Below are 17920 nucleotides of genomic sequence, written 5' to 3'. Positions count from 1 at the left end.
GGAGCCTAATAATGACGTCCCTTGGGGTATCTGATGAATTGTTCCTGGGGTGGAGAGCCCTATGAGCTCTATCAATTAGTAGCTCATGGTCATGGCTAGGTACCTAGTAGTTCTCTGAAAAGTCCAGTGAGTATCCAGAGAGGTCTGCAGTGGCAAACGTCCTCAGCTATATCCTGAATCCTAATGTTGTTGGCGGCGTGACCTGTCCTCCAGGTCCGCCATTTGGATTCAGGTCTGAAATCATTTGAGAGATTTTGTGTGTAGGATAGGAGATTTGCTGTGGTCGACATTCAAATCCTCATGCTTCCTTTCTAGAGTCTCTGTCCGCTCTCCCAAAGCCGATATCTCTCTTTTGAGCTCACTTAATGGAGTTTAAGGTCTTGCTTAAGGGAAGTGTAGTGAGAGTCCATTTTGTTCCCGATAGAGCCTTAATGGAGTTAAAATGAAAATTGTCAGGAGGAAGATCTTTCTGTGTGTGGATTGTCAGTTTTGTATTGACCCCTAGAGGAAATGGTTGAGTCTCTGGAGTCTTCATCTGAAACTCTGGATCATATTAATTTTTACTGTTGAAATGGTCAGTCAGGGTTCTTTTAGGGTTTTCTTGACGTTTCGGCTTTTTCTTCATGCATGAGCCATCTTAGTACAGATGAGTCTCTGTGTGGTAGGGTAAAGATTAGATGTAGCAGTAATGTCTGGCAGATTCCCTGGGCGTTAAAGGACCTAGAATGCCTAGAACTGCATGACAAATCTCGACAGACAGAGAGGAAACTGAGCTGGCTAAGAAAGGGCGAGGCCTGTTTTTCTCGCTACCATGCAAGAGGTGTGAAGTGATATCAGTTATCCCTTTATGTTCTGCAGATGAGTCGCTGGTGGGGGTCCTCAAAAGTATTTCCCCCCTCCTAGGGAAATACCTCCTATCAGCAAAGTAGGGAAAAGGAGTGGGGTTATGACCCGTGGGTAGTGGGCCCATGGGAAAGGGAGGAAGGTTTAACCTGTGTGAGTGGGCTGACTAAGCACTGGATTGAGCAATCCCCTTATAACTATTCAGTAGGGATTACTTGAGAAAGTATAATGAATAGTATTCAGGTTTGTGATACTGTAAAGAGTGCTGCGAGTGCGTGCAGCAGGTGAGTTTTATTTATATGTGTTTGTAGAAAGGGAGCAGTGAGGTGATTAACAACAGCTTAGAGCTTAATAAGGTGTGCTCCAGTCAGATCAGAGTTTCAGAAGGGTTGAGAGAGTCCGTTCTCAGCCCCTTACAGGTGAGTTGTTTGCAGGGTAAGGCTGGGCTGATTCACATCTGGTCGTAGGATGTTTGACTTGCCTGAACCTTCTAAACTGCCTGGGTAAAGTCAGGAGCTAGAGTACTGAGAGACGGAACTTACTCTTCTTGCTTTACGATGTTGCTGCTAGTCGTGGCCCTATGTGGGGGAGTCACCTCCAGATTTAGTATCCTACCTGGTGGCGTGAGCTCTTATATTATAGCCCACAGGGAGTGATGTAGTGAAATGGGAACTCCATTCAGGTAACTAGGACCCAGAATATCAACCCCAATAAGGGCCGTGTTAGGGCAATGGTGTAGGGAGTCAGCTGGCAGGCGTACCCTGAGGAATGTATTTTTAAAATGACCGGGGGCCTGATTTATGTGGATGCTTGCGCCGGGCACAGAGTTCTGCAAGTTTGCCGTCAATCAAGATGGCGGATTTTTGCGCACTTACAGGGGCTCTTACACTGAGCGCAGGAAGGAGGAATCCGTGCTACAGCTTATCTCGAGGGTGGAAACACGGGCTGACCTCACTGCAGGGGAATGGGTCTCACTCGGCTACCTCCAGTGCGTGCTAGCCATCTCCTCATTACAGAAGCCTTGTCTGTGTTGCCAATGGTCCGTACACTGTCTCATAGGGCTTAACAGAGGTTCCAGGAAGAAATGGTGGTATTAGTAGGACGTTGGAGACCAGTTAGGGGTTAAAATATAAAAGTGGCATGAGTTTTAGGTGAATTTGAACAAAGTTACTTCACTGTTAAGGGGGATCTCGGTTATGCTGCGTCCACTCAGCACAGTGGTTAGCTCCACCCTCCCTATTTCTGCAGTTGTTTTAATGATGGTGTGCATAGGTTGACAAGGGCATAGGATTGAGTGTCTTTACTGTCGATCTGATTCAATTTTTATAAACATTCTATTGTCTTTCTATATTTTGCTTATTGTCCTTGCTTTTTAAATAAATTATTCAAAAATGTACTGACCACAAGATGATTTCTTTTTGTTCTGATCTATGCACAAATAATTAATTTGTATATCAATATTAGTTTTTCAACTAATTCAATGCTCACACACTAGCCCCCTCATTTAAAAGACATATTCAGCTTACCGCTCTTGCACTCCTGTGTCCATTCACTTAATTTATGCAGGGAAGCAAAGACAAACACACCAACAATGCTGCTCCTTCTAATCAGCCTAGCCCTCTCTCTAAAAGCCTGCGTGCAGGCTGTACCACTCATAGTACTGCGCACTGCCTTTTAGAGAGAGGACATGAATGCTTCGAGAGGAGCAGTATTGCCAGTGTGTTTGTCTCCTCTGCAGAAATGAGGCTGCTTTTTTTCAATCTGCCCTGTCCTCTCTCTGAAGGGCCACATGTAAGTTGAGCGGTACAGCCTGCACGTAATATTGGCCATCTTTGAACTTCAGAAAATAATAATAATAAAAAAAAAAAATTGTACTGCCCGTGTTAAATCCTGCTTGTTTTCCCACACTTTGTAACTTACCAGGTAGCATGCTATTCAGCCTACATAAAAAGAAAATGTAGTAGCTTAAAATTAAAAAATTGTGTCTGGTAGCTGTGTGCACTAATTCAGAAAAGAAAAATACAAGTGATACCTATCTCAACCCGCTAGATCTTCTGGGGTTAAGGGTCACAATAATTAAAAAATCTCTCGGCATATATTAACTGAGTTACAAAGAGCAAATCAGTTTGTTTATACTGTTAAGAACAGTTTAAGGTATTGTCTTATTGGTAACCAACTGAATCCTCCAAGATGATTATTTAAATAAGTTGAGAAGAGTAGGAAAAAAGGGGAAAAGAGAGAAGTAATAGAAATAATAGTAACCAGTCTAATACATAAGAAAGGAAAAGGTGGGAATGGGAGGAAGTGGAGCGAGGGAGGGGAGTGGGATGGAGTGAAATGTCTGCATGTGCTTTGATATTACAAAAGAACTAGCTTCCTGTTAAGTTGTTAATGTGTTTTGTGAAATTATAGTGTCCTAGTAGAACTTTGTGTTTGTTTTGAGATAAGAGTGTTCCTCCAGGGATAGCAATTCTTGAGTTCGAGGTTTCTATTCAGCCACAGTAGGGACCCACCGAAGATTTCCATTTTCTCGTGATTAGGGACTTTGCTCCATTTAAGCAAATCTGGAGAAGCTGTCTGAATTTACATCTACACTTGGGTCTATTGTTAAATAAAACTATCGTAGGTGTAAGTTTAAATGTGGGATCTCTCAGGTGGGGACATGACCACCAGATGTGTGATAGTGTTCTGGCCACCCCACAGCCCCTCCAGCACTGATGGGATGCGTCATGTAGATTCATTTTAGTCTAGTGGGTATGAGGGTACCATCTCGATAAGATTTTGTAGTTCATTTCTAATATCTGTCTGGCTGTAGAAGATTTATATGTATACTCAAAAAAATTTGGCCCATGTTTTTGATAGTATTTCCATCGATAATTCCCCCTTCCAGCCCTTAGTATAGCTAGGTAAGGCTTTATAAATAAAGCTATCTATAATCCTCCTGGCTATGGCCGGAGCCCCTTTCAGAGCAGTGTGATGCCTACACAACCCCTCAAAACGTCCGATAGGTCGAAGAAGTGTTAATCTGTGTGGAGATAGTTTCAACAGGTGTTGTAGATGGTGTATTTTAGCCAATTAGTATATGTGCCACCTAACAGATTTGTTAGATCCTGTATAGGCTTTAATGTTCCTTGCTGCAGAAAATCTATTATCAGGGAAGAGAAACCTAGGTCTGTATAGTTAGTGTTGCCTGCGGCTGTGTAAAAGCGTGTCAGATTGGAGACATAGGGGGAAAAAGGGGAAGATATTCCTGGGACCCCCGCTTAACAATGTTGTCCCAACTACAGAAGATATGCCTGTAGAGGGGTGAGGTTTTCACACTAACTGGTCTACAATTGGAAGGCAACCAACACAAAGAACCAAGCTCAGGGTTTTAAGGATATGGGAATCTAGCGAAATCCAGGCTTTATCCTCCTCGCTAGTGTGCCAATCTAAGATACTTTGATTGTATTGTCTTGATAATACCATAACACGTGTGGAACACCTAAAACCACCGCTTTGCCTAAATCTGTACAAGGTTTTTTCTTGCTACTCTGGATTTACAGCCGTTCCATATGAACTTATTAGGATTGTTGTAGTTGAGTTATATATGAATTAGATACATTGAGTGACAATGTTTGCAAACATGTATAAGATACGCGGCAGATATAGCCTTTTTTCATGATTTGAATTCTCCCCCACCATGAGAAAGGCTTCTGTTGCCATGTTTGGCAGTCTCTTTGTATGGTTTTTAAGCAGCGGAAAATAATTGAATTGAAATAGAGAGGAAAGTTTTGGTGTTTATATTAACCCCCAGGTATGTTACATGCTGCTTTTGGAGCTGATACGGACATACCTTAGAGAGATCTATATATCTTTGGGGGACTCATGTTAATGTTTAAAGATATTCTATTTTTGGCTGTTAATGTGGAAGTGTGCCAATTTACCGAATTCATGAAACTCCTTTAAGAGGGATGGGATAGATCTGAAAGGATCAGTTTACAGTTAGTAGGATATCCATCTGCATATAAACTGATTTCTTCTGTTATGTGTGATCAGTCCACGGGTCATCATTACTTCTGGATATAACTCCTCCCCAACAGGAAATGCAAGAGGATTCACCCAGCAGAGCTGATATAGCTCCTCCCCTCTACGTCAGTCCCAGTCATTCTCTTGCACCCAACGACTAGATAGGATGTGTGAGAGGACTATGGTGATTATACTTAGTTTTTATGACTTCAATCAAAAGTTTGTTATTTTACAATAGCACCGGAAGCGTGTTATTACTTCTCTGGCAGAGTTTGAAGAAGAATCTACCAGAGTTTTTTACTATGATTTTTAACCGGAGTAGTTTAAGATCATATTGCTGTTCTCGGCCATCTGAGGGAGGTAAAAGCTTCAGATCAGGGGACAGCGGGCAGATGAATCTGCATTGAGGTATGTAGCAGTTTTTATTTTCTGAATGGAATTGATGAGAAAATCCTGCTATACCGTTATAATGACATGTATGTATACACTTCAGTATTCTGGGAATGGTATTTCACCGGAACTACTCTGTTAAAGGTCACTAATCCTTTTAATAAATATTATCATGTTAAACGTTTTTGCTGGAATGTAGAATCGTTTAACATTGCTGAGGTACTGAGTGAATAAATGTTTGGGCATTATTTTCCACTTGGCAGTTGTCTGCTTTAAATTGTGACAGTTTCGTTTCTCCTCACTGCTGTGTGTGAGAGGGAGGGGCCGTTTTTTGGCGCTCTTTGCTACGCATCAAAAATTTCCAGTCAGCTACTATTATATTTCCTGCATGATCCGGTTCACTGACAGATCTCAGGGGTCTTCAAACTTCTTTGAAGGGAGGTACATTCTCTCAGCAGAGCTGTGAGAATTTTATATTGACTGTGAATAAAAACGTTACTCTATAATTTTTTATGTCAAATTTAGTTATTGTTATTTACTAATGGGAACAAACCTTTGCTAAAAGTTGTGTTATTTTAAAGTTGATGCTATAACTGTTTTTTCAGTTCATTATCTCAACTGTCATTTAATCGTTTAAGTACCTCTTTGAGGGCACAGTACGTTTTTGCTAAAAAAGATTATAACCAGGTTGCAAGTTATTGCTAGTGTGTTAAACATGTCTGACTCAGAGAAGATATCTGTGTCATTTGTTCCAATGCCAAGGTGGAGCTCAATAGAAATTTATGTACTAACTGTATTGATGCTACTTTAAATAAAAGTCAATCTGTACAATGTGAACAAATTTCACCAAACTGCGAGGGGAGAGTTATGCCGACTAACTCGCCTCACGCGGCAGTACCTGCATCTCCCGCCCGGGAGGTGCGTGATATTATGGCGCCTAATACATCTGGGCGGCCATTACAGATAACATTACATGATATGGCTACTGTTATGACTGAAGTTTTGTCTAAATACCAGAACTAAGAGGCAAGCGTGATCACTCTGGGGTGAGAACAGAGTGCGCTGACAATACTAGGGCCATGTCTGATACTGCGTCACAGCTTGCAGAGCATGAGGACGGAGAGCTTCATTCTGTGGGTGACGGTTCTGATCCAAACAGATTGGATTCAGATATTTCAAATTTTAAATTTAATTGGAGAACCTCCGTGTATTACTAGGGGAGGTCTTAGCAGCTCTCAATGATTGTAACACCGTTGCAATACCAGAGAAACTGTGTAGGTTGGATAAATACTTTGCGGTACGGCGAGTACTGACGTTTTTCCTATACCTTAGAGATTACTGAAATTGTTACTAAGGAGTGGGATAGACCCGGTGTGCCGTTCTCACCCCCTCCAATATTTAGAAAGATGTTTCCAATAGACGCCACCACACGGGACTTATGGCAAACGGTCCCTAAGGTGGAGGGAGCAGTTTCTACTTTAGCTAAACGTACCACTATCCCGGTGGAGGATAGCTGTGCTTTTTCAGATCCCAATGGATAAAAAATTAGAGGGTTACCTTAAGAAAAATGTTTGTTCAACAAGGTTTTATATTGCAACCCCTTGCATGTATCGCGCCGATTACGGCTGCGGCAGCATTTTGATTGAGTCTCTGGAAGAGAACCTTAGTTCATCTACGCTAGACGACATTATGGACAGGCTTAGAGTCCCTTAAACTAGCTAATTCATTCATTTCGGAGGCCGTAGTACATTTAACCAAACTTACGGCTAAGAACTCAGGATTCGCCATACAGGCACGTAGAGCACTGTGGCTAAAATCCTGGTCAGCTGATGTTACTTCTAAGTCCAAATTACTTAATATACCTTTCAAGGGGCAGTCTTTGTTTGGGCCCGGTTTGAAAGAAATTATCGCTGACATTACAGGAGGTAAGGGCCACGCCCTACTCAAGACAAAGCCAAAGCTAAGGCTAGACAGTCTAATTTTCGTCCTTTTCGGAATTTCAAAACAGGAGCAGCGTCACCTCCACTGCACCAAAACAGGAAGGAGCTGTTGCTCGTTACAGGCAAGGCTGGAAACCTAACCAGTCCTGGAATAAGGGCAAACAGGCCAGGAAACCTGCTGCTGCCCCAAAGACAGCATGAAACCGAGAGCCCCCGATCCGGGACCCGGATCTAGTGGGGGGCAGACTTTCTCTCTTCGCCCAGGCGCTGGGCAAGAGATGTTCAGGATCCCTGGGCGCTAGAGATCATATCTCAGGGATACCTTCTAGACTTCAAATTATCTCCCCCAAGAGGGAGATTTCATCTGTCAAGGTTGTCAACAAACCAGATAAAGAAAGAAGCGTTTCTACGCTGTGTACAAGATCTGTTATTAATGGGAGTGATCCATCCGGTTCCGCGGTCGGAACAAGGACAAGGGTTCTACTCAAACCTGTTTGTGGTTCCCAAAAAAAGAGGGAACTTTCAGGCCAATCTTAGATTTAAAGATTCTAAACAAATTCATAAGAGTTCCATCGTTCAAAATGGAAACTATTCGGACAATCTTACCTATGATCCAAAGGGGTCAGTACATGACCACAGTGGATTTAAAGGATGCTTACCTTCACATACCGATTCACAAAGATCATCAACGGTATCTACGGTTTGCCTTCCTAGACAGGCACTACCAGTTTGTAGCTCTTCCATTCGGATTGGCTACGGCCCCAAGAATCTTCACAAAGTTTCTGGGTGCCCTTCTGGCGGTACTAAGACCGCGAGGGATTTCGGTAGCTCCGTACCTAGACGACATTCTAATACAAGCTTCAAGCTTTCAAACTGCCAAGTCTCATCCAGAGTTAGTTCTGGCATTTCTAAGGTCGCATGGTTGGAAAGTGAACGAAAAGAAGAGTTCTCTTTTTCCTCTCACAAGAGTTCCATTCTTGGGGACTCTTATAGATTCTGTAGAAATGAAGATTTACCTGACAGAAGACAGGTTAACAAAGCTTCAAGATGCATGCCGTGTCCTTCATTCCATTCAACATTGTGATTCTCCTTATCTGATTTTTCACTCAGACAAGGTAGTTCTGCGTACTAAACCTGGGTTCTTACCTAAGGTAGTCACTAACAGGAATATCAATCAAGAGATTGTCGTTCCATCCTTGTGTCCAAATCCTTCTTCAAAGAAGGAACGTCTTCTACACAATCTGGATGTAGTTCGTGCCCTCAAGTTCTACTTGCAGGCAACTAAAGATTTTCGCCAAACTTCTTCCCTGTTTGTCGTTTATTCTGGACAGAGGAGAGGTCAAAAAGCTTCTGCTACCTCTCTCTCGTTTTGGCTTCGTAACATAATACGTTTAGCCTATGAGACTGCTGGACAGCAGCCTCCTGAAAGAATTACAGCTCACTCCACTAGAGCTGTGGCTTCCACTTGGGCCTTTAAGAATGAGGCCTCTGTTGAACAGATTTGCAAGGCTGCAACTTGGTCTTCGCTTCATACTTTTTCCAAATTTTACAAATTTGACACTTTTGCTTCTTCGGAGGCTATTTTTGGGAGAAAGGTTCTTCAGGCAGTGGTTCCTTCTGTATAATGAGCCTGCCTATCCCTCCCGTCATCCGTGTACTTTTGCTTTGGTATTGGTATCCCAGAAGTAATGATGACCCGTGGACTGATCACACATAACAGAAGAAAACATAATTTATGCTTACCTGATAAATTCCTTTCTTCTGTTGTGTGATCAGTCCACGGCCCCGCCCTGTCTTTAAGGCAGGTAAATATCTTTTAAATTATACTCCAGTCACCACTTCACCCTTGGTTACTCCTTTCTCGTTGATTCTTGGTCGAATGACTGGGACTGACGTAGAGGGGAGGAGCTATATCAGCTCTGCTGGGTGAATCCTCTTGCATTTCCTGTTGGGGAGGAGTTATATCCCAGAAGTAATGATGACCCGTGGACTGATCACACAACAGAAGAAAGGAATTTATCAGGTAAGCATAAATTATGTTTTTATAGTCATTGGGTCCTATATTGATTCCCTTAATTTCTTGATTTAGCCTAATGTGTCCAGTTAATGGTTCCATCGCCATACCGGACAGCAGGGGAGAAAGCGGACATCCCTGTCGTGTGCCGTTCTTTATAGAAAAGGGATCTGAGTAGATACAATTAACATATCTTTGCCGTAATGTCCCGATACAAACTAAATATTCGCTTAATCATTTGTGGGCCAATTCCAAAACCTCTCAGGGTAGATTTAAGGTAGGACCAATTGATTCTATCAAAAGCTTTTTCCACGTCAGTAGAGACCAAGACTGTTTCTAAACCAGCATTTGTAGCGTGATCTATCAGGTGTAAAGTCCTGATCGTGTTATCTCTGGTTTACCAACGCAGAATAAAGCCAGCATGGTCCACATGAATAAGCTGAGAGAAGGTATTTGTTTATTCTATGTGCTAACATTTTTGCATAGATTTTCGCATCATGGTTTATGAGGGAGATAGGACAGTCATTCCTGGATTGGTAGGGAATTTATCTGTTTTGTGTACGAGGGTTATGTGTGCGGACAGTGTTTCTTGCAAGAAGAAACCATCTTTGTATATTGCTTGGAAGGCTTTTACTAAGTGAGGGGCTAGGATTTGTTTAAAGGTTTCTTAATATAGATTAAAGAAGCCGTCCGGTCCTGGACTTTTTTGTGACGGTAAAGATTTGATTGCATGTAAGACTTCAGAGATTTCTATTTGTGCGTCTAGTAAATCCGAATCTTCCCGTGAAAGGGTGGGTAATTCAGCTTCTTTAATGTAAGTTTCCATCTCCTGTATGTTGGCCATTGGTGGAAGGTTATATTAGTTTTTGATAATATTCCCCGAACATGGTGGCTATCCCTTTACTATCCTGAATAGTTGTAGTGTTGGGACTAAATATGCAGTGTATATAGGAGTTAAGTGTCTTCTGTTTAAGAGCCCTAGCCAGCATAGTGCCAGTTCTATTTCCTTCAGTGAAATATCTTATTTTAAGATAAAAGCCCTCTTCAGTGCCTCTTTATGTAAGTATGTGTTTAATTCCGTTCTAGTTATAGAGATGTCTTTAAGGATTGTTGCTTCTGAAGGAGACTGATTATGTTTATCTTCTAATTTGTTCAACTTATGGAGGAGTGTATTGTATTCCTGTGTCTTCTACATTTTGTTAAGATTGCTTCAAAAACTCCCCTCTTATTACCGCCTTATGGGCATTCCATACAATTCTAGGACTGACAGAGTCACTTTGATTGAATGTAAAATATTCAGACACTGCAGTAAAGGCTTTATCAGTTATAAGTATGTTTAACAGTGCTTCATTAAGTCTCCAGCAATATTGTGTTAAAGGGTCTGATAGCCACAAGATCTTGAGATTCAACATAGAATGGTCCGACCAGGGTGTGGGTGATATGAGGAGTCTACTAAGTGTAAGCTGAGCTGGTTCAAAAATAAGTAGTCAATTCTAGATTAGGTTTTCTGCGGGTGAAAGTAGAAAGTGTATTCTCTACTACGCTGATGTTGTAGCCGCAAGACATCAATAAGTGAGTTGGATCTTAACTTTTAATTAATGTTTTGAAGAGTTGACAGGGGTACACTGCTACGTCTATGTGAGCAACCTAGGTTAGGAGATAGGGCTACATTAACATCCCCAGACAGGAGGACAATACCCTTCACTAATGGCGCAAGTATATCAAGAGATTTGATAAATATAGCTTGACCCTTATTTGGAGCATATATGTTGCCCATAGTGATCGTTGATTGCATAAAATACCAATGAGAATCAGTAGCCTGCCCTCGTTATCTGAATGTTGAGATATGAGTTGGAACGGTAGTCACCTGTGTAATAAAATACCCACACCGTTTATTTTTGCTGTGTTGTGACTAAAGAATCCTATGGAGTATTAGCTGGAGGAGCACGTTGTGTACTGCAAAATGGGTCTCCTGCAGGAACACTACATCTCCTTGTTTACAAAACCAATTGAGAACTATGGAAAGTTTTGTGGGTGAGTTTAGACCCTTTACATTTTGGGAGAGAATTTTTAATTTAAGATGGCTTTTTTTTTTTAAAGGTTAAATTAGTGTAATAGTTAGAGGGCCCTAAAAAAAGTGTGTGGTGTTGAGTAGTCCCCACTGTGACCAATGCGTATAGTTTTGTACTCCTGGTTTGTGGAAGCAGTATATTTTCAAGGGTAAGGGATAGAAGGAGAGGGAGGAAGGTGTTAAGGAGGATAAGAAGACTGGTTTCCTGTAGATGGAGAAAGTAGATATAGTTAAAGAACATAGTTTAATTAAAATAAAACAACATACAAAACACAGCAATAGGCAATGATTGCATCTTACTAATAATTGCATTAATCAATACCTCACTGTCTCGCGTAAAACTTTAATTAAGGGTGCTAGTAGCTCTTTTTTTTGTAAGAGTTATGTACAGGACAGAAAGCTTTAAAGTTCTTCATAGATTTTGGGAATTACTAATTAATTCCAAAGAACAATATGTGTTAGCGAGTCATTTTGCTTTGACTAGCCAAACATTCTACATTATAACTACAGAAACTAAATTATAACCTATCAAATGCATATCATAACTCAAAGTAATAGTAATTGTATGCAAGGAACCTCAACAGGAGGTATTAAACTGGTGTTAACGCCAAGGGCCAAAGTGCTAGCTCCTTTCGACTGTTGAACAGCTCTTAAGAACATTAACTATTATATCTACCAACTTGAGTCCAGAGAAATATAGTATAAGGATGGGTAAAGACATCAGGTTATGTGTCCAAGAAATCCAAATAAGACTCACTGGAGTGTACCAGTCTCTCAACAAGTTTCGACTTCCTCAGAGAGTAAAGTGGGACCATTTTCCTATATCTTGTAATGTTTTCTCAAGTACCCGGGTGAGAAGATGTGGATCCCTTCAAAAGGTTCTGAAGTCTATTCCTTTTTCTATTAACTTTGGTTGAGTGTTGTCTGTGAGGCTTGGGCAATGAGTCGTCAAATTGTTTTCCATTTTCTGGGTTTTCCTGAAGCTTAGAAAGAGATGGTGGAGGGATATTAAGATTCTTGAAGAATGTCTCCAGATCTTCTGTTCTATATGTGAAGGTTTGTGATCCTCTAAGGACTTTTAAGCAGAAAGGAAATCCCCACCTGTATGGAATCTTCAGGGATTGGAGGTGTTGAGTGAAGTATCTTGCCTCTCATCTTTGAGAGTGTGAGTGGGCTGAGGTCTGCATATATTTGCAATTGTACTCCATCAAGTTCATGTGTTTGCGATTTCCTTGCAGCAGCTAGTATTTTTCCTTGACTTTATACAGCTCAAACTTTAGAATTACATCCTTGGTGGATCAGAGTTTCTTGGCTGATGGCTTAGAGCCCTATGTGCTCTATCTTATGGCATGTCTCCAGTCGAGTCTGGTCCCAGGAGTGAATCAAATAGTTTTTGCAAGTATTCTTCCAGATGTTGAGGCTCAATGCTTTCGAGCACATCCCTGATCCGAAGATTTGGTCTCCTGCCTCTATTATAAAGATCCTCTATATGTGACTGGAGGTTGTCAATAGTTGAATGTTGTTGTATTAGTTGTCTAGACATTATGCCAAATTCAGTATTCATGTCATCAGACCCCTCTTCCAAGTATTCTTCTCTACTACCAAGCTCATTTATGTCATTTCACACTTCAAGCTCCTCCTTTATCAGTTTACTAACTTGAGTCATAAGCGCTATAAAGTCCTCCTTTGTGGGCAAATAATTTAGATCAGCTTTCGTTAAGGGCCTGGATTGTTCATTGTATATAGAAGATTGTGCAGTCTCGTCTGAATCACTATCATCATGCATATTGCTTTGTAAATTACAGTGTGGCATCAATTGGCTTGAAAAATTCCTTCATTGCCATTTTAGGATTTTGTGTCCCTTTATCCGCTTTATTTCCTTTGAGTGCTTTAGTAGCTTTTCTAACTGAAATTATGTCTTGAGACTGTGTGGGATTTTTCAGAAGTCAAGCAAATTCTACAGTGTATTTTATAGCTTTATGTCTTTTTTCTAAGCTGTATAAAGGTAGCAGAAGAAGTTGCTGTAGGTCAGACATGTGCTCAAATAATGGTATATTGCTATTTGGGTGCATAAATAAGCCAAAAACCATACCTCTGCATTTAGAAGGCTAATTCCAGGCCCCTTAAGGCAGGTTGTATCCACTTGCTACTATGATCTGACTTGTTATCTTTTAAAGTGATCAGGTAGGCTTAGCTTGCAGTGTTTTATTGTAGAAGTTTTACTAATTATTCTGAGGCAATGCCTCGATTGATGTGACCTTATACATATTATCTATGGCAGCCTAGTCTATCCTTGAATATCAATCGCATTGCGTAGGCTATATTTGCACTAGTCTGGCTGATGGGCATTGTTTTAAATGTGCAGCGTAGCTAGTGGTGCCTTACATGTGTGTGGCAATGTGGTGATGCTGGGTATTTTTACTTTACCAGCTCAAGTTGAATATCGCAGTGTAGGCTGAAGAGGTCTGCTTCCATTTAGTGCTGCAGGCCGCAATGACGCACTTAGTCTTTTCCTGCTTGTCGGCTTGATTCCGCTATTTCTAGCGATCTGGCTTTAGGTCCAGCAGTTTTGTAGTATTGCTCTCAGGGCCGATTTGCTTAAATCCGAGTTCCAATTCCCTCTTATGTTTGCCTTCCAATCCTGTCGGCTACGGAGCTCACAGCAGAACGTCCACCATGATGGGCTGCTAGCTCTGCCCCCCCCCCCCAGAAGGTATCTTTTTTATGTGTGTGTCTGGATATAGAATTATATAATAAACATTTTATTTTGTCTGTTAAACTTGATAAAGCAAACTTTAGTATTCTAGTTATATTAAATAACCTCCTAAAATAGCAACAGCCTTACAAAGACATACTTCTACAGACATCATTCTCAAAGTGCCCTGTTAAGGGCTGTAAATCACAACTGGCAGCTTCTAATAAACAAGCAAGCACCGGGCAGGTACTTACCTCCACAGCATTCTTAGAACATAGCTGTGAAGCACAATTTAACCCAGTGGCTATCCAAAAAGGACTACAGTACATGTAATCCCTTTCTAGTAGCCAAAAGTACTTAAGTGTGCTCCGCATGTTATGCAGTTATTCTAGGCAACACCGTAAGCTTTTTTTTTCTCCAAGACTGCATTCCTTTAACAAAAAATTTCGGCTTAATAGAACAGCACTGGACTTGGCTGTCTGAGGGAAACAAACAAAAGCATGAAAAATTAAACAATTAGGAAGTAAGCAAACATGAGGAAAATAGGAGAGGTACAGCTGCGTGCATTGCAACTCTCTCCTTCAGAGACAACTACCACACTGCTCTAGCTCTCCTCTCTAGTCCCAAAACTGCTAGGTGCATAAGCTTGCGTATTTAACTGCGCTGCAGGTGGGAGGGTGCAGTTCATTAATACAGAAGGGACAAAATAGTGTCCAGGACCCCAAAATGTATGCACCACAAGCATTTTAGGTTGCTAGTGTTGCAAAGGCCCCTGAGAAAGTAGAGGACAGTGTTTCCAGGCAAGTAAACATGGTGTTGCGACACAGTAATGGGTTGTGACCCATGGTGTGAAGTACCTTGCGTTAGATTACATATGCAATTGAGATGACGCATCTTTAAATAGCCTGCATGTATTCTTGTACTGATCATGGCCTCACATTGCGGTGACAAAGTACACATACGCATGAAACGCATCTGCAGCGAGGCTATGGTCTTTCTACAATATTTGGACATGATTTAGCAACAGACTGCTTTGAATGATGGTTTTATCAAGTTTGGAATAATGTCTGGTTTTATTAATTTGGGATCCTTGTTATTGTAGGCCAAGTTTGCGAGAACATTTTTATACATATGTATGTCCCCTGGCTATGATTAATCTCAAAGTTGGGGTACCTATTAATAGCCTGTGGGCTATGTGAGTGCAAAAAAATGGCTGCACTTACTTCATATGCAGTAACTTCAGAAAAGGATGCTTCTTGAAAAGAGCCCATCTAGTGCTGTGTACATCACAGCAGGGGATCTATTTAACGATGACCCAACAGGAGGAGGCTAAGGGAACAATCCTTGTGATACCTGTGTCAGGCTTGTGTCTAACTCATAACATGGTGTAATTGTGTTACTGCCCACTACTCCAATCTCCCTCTGGTCTCCCAGTAGCAACTCTCTTATTTTCAAGGAAGAATCTGGAGCACCTCAATTCAAAAGACTAGAATACCAGAGAAATGGGAGGGATTAAGTGCTCTTAGAGCTTTGGGAATCTTTGCCTCCTAGTGGGGGGAAGTTAAATTCCAGGAGTAATGGCTTGTGGACTCTAGTGGAAAGTATTACAATAAGAATTTACAGCATGATCTTTATACTAAAGGCTGTGACACACTGCAAGGGATGCGGTGCGAGGCGAAGCAGCTGCTTCCCTCTGCATCGCTTCTGAAGATCAAATATTTCATCTCTGAGCGCTCAGCTACGCAACCTGGAGAAGCAGAGTGCTTACAGATGAAAAGGCAGGACACACTGAGCTCGCACAGCCGCATCTACACGCTGCGCGTCGATCCGCTTGCAGTGTGTCACAGCCTTAAATTATAGTAGGTTTAAAAAATAGGTAATGTTGAGAAAATGCATGAAAGTTTTGAAATTAGTATTTACAAGTGAACATATAAAATGCTTTAAAATGGAAACAAGAAATTTTCTAGCAGACTGAGCAGCATTTACCTGTTCAAATATTTTCCAGTATTTGGATCGGCCTCTCCGGTCTGTATGATCTTGAACACACTGAGGACAGAATGTTAATAGGTGCTGTTTTATCAGTTTTATAACTTTAGGCAAGTTTCAATAACTTTATTTAAAAACAAAAGTGTATACAAAAACACAAATCTATTTGTTTCCTCAAACAAAATACTAAGTGTCCATATGTGATTCTTATGATAAAATTAATATAAGGACATATGAGATAATAACTAACCATTTGTATTATGTTGAGGCATGCAACCAGTTCTGTAGTGTTGTGAACAAATACTTAGCAATTGAGGAGTTCCTTACATCCTTTCTGCCCTGCGACACACCCCTCGAGCAACATGAAGAGCAGCACTGGTTTTACCGCCTGACTGCAAGAAGACAAGACAGCAGGTATTTAGTACCTTAGTATGTTAAAGTAAAAGTAATATTCATAGCACACAAAAGCATCAAGCACTGAGCTATTCAATAAAAAAACAAAATTTATGTTTACCTGATAAATTATTTTCTTTCGGGATGATGAGAGTCCACAGAAAAACCTTGATGAGTGAGACATAATTCCCGCCACTAGGAGGAGGCAAAGAACCCACAGCAAGATTTTAATCCCTCCCACCACTACTCAGTTTAACGTATAGCCAAGCAGAGAAGAATGAGGAGACAGATAGGAAAGACAAAAGTGGGGTTTAGAGGTGCAAATTAGAAGTCGCCCAAAAAGAAAAATTAAATGGGCGGGCCTGTGGACTCATTATCCCGAAAGGGAGGACTTTAACCTTGACGTGTGGGATTTAAACTCAAGCTGAGAGTCCACAACAAGGAAATAGCGGGACAAAACAAGGCAGTTCCTATTTGTCGGACACTGCAGCCTGATCAATCTAGATCAATCGGATTAAAAAAAAAAAAAAAAAATCCTATATTTAAAATAAATTCCACATACTGAGTGTTATAAATATAAACTTCAGACTAAAACTTTACATTAACAGAACTGTTTGTTCAATTTTTATTTTTTATTTTTTTTTAAATAAATTTTTATTGAGGTTATTGCAAACATGTTACATATAAAATAAATTCCCTCGGGGGGGGGGGGGGGGGCGTGTCCGAGCTGTGTTCTGGATAAGACGCATTTTCTGTGGGCTTCAGAGGAATCTTTAATAACCCGCCGGTTATTATCTATATTCAGCAAGAATAAGAACATATCATATCAAAACCCCACAGTACTGACTATTGTGGCTCTATATCTTCCTATTTCTGGCTGTTTTCATGATACTGGAGGTTCAGATCGGAACTTAAAGGCCTATGGCGGCGGCCTACTACTCCTAGGCAATCACCTCCCCCCCGGGTAGAGCCGGGTGATCAGTGCTGTCAGAGCAACCTGGCTTACTGAGTCTCTACGATCCATACCACTAGCTGGACTGAGAGCTGACAAGTTATTTAACAGCATCCTATTCTGACGGGCCCTCAGGAAGGGTGCAGAAATAATATATGGCGGGAGAGAACTGCATAATGCTTTGGGAGGACATTCCGGCAAAACTTGCATCCCTTATGCACAGGCTCATAGAGTCTGCACCTTACGACTATCTGATGGGTCGGCTACACTTAGCAGAGAAGGATACGGGGCTCCGGATGGAGGAGCCTACAACTATATCAGCGGAGCTGAAAATAAAACAATGCCCTAGTCCAGGTGCTGCAACTAGTGTCGGAACTCCACATTCTGCCTATAATAAAGAAAGCTCCGGTGGCCTGCTTGATGAGGATTATCAATGTCTGCAGCCCATTTCAAACAAGGAGCCCCCTTACACATATAACCCTCAGCCAATCGCTAATGCTGTGAGCACCTCTCGCAATTATCAGACCAATCTAAAATGTCAAATACCCGGTTACCCGATCTCCCTGTTCACTAACCTGCCTTATCTGGAAGATCCACCACCGCACTATGCGGCCAGGCTGACTATCTT

General features: G+C 41.3%; 1 protein-coding gene across 1 annotated transcript in view; it reads right to left on the bottom strand.

Moving 5' to 3' along the window:
* MMAB (metabolism of cobalamin associated B) overlaps nt 1–17920 on the bottom strand; it is an 88970-nt gene that overhangs the window by 39925 nt on the left and 31125 nt on the right. The window contains exons 7-8 of the mRNA XM_053699832.1: nt 16275–16339; nt 15948–16007 (exon numbers count right to left, since the gene is read on the bottom strand). Coding sequence (XP_053555807.1) covers nt 15948–16007; nt 16275–16339 — 125 coding nt within the window. The remainder of the gene's footprint in view (nt 1–15947; nt 16008–16274; nt 16340–17920) is intronic.

The sequence above is a fragment of the Bombina bombina genome, chromosome 2 (assembly GCF_027579735.1).
Source record: "Bombina bombina isolate aBomBom1 chromosome 2, aBomBom1.pri, whole genome shotgun sequence".
NCBI classification, from domain to species: Eukaryota; Metazoa; Chordata; class Amphibia; order Anura; family Bombinatoridae; genus Bombina; species Bombina bombina.
The sequence above is the reverse complement of the archived record's forward strand: the minus strand, read 5'-3'. Positions and strand labels throughout refer to the sequence as shown.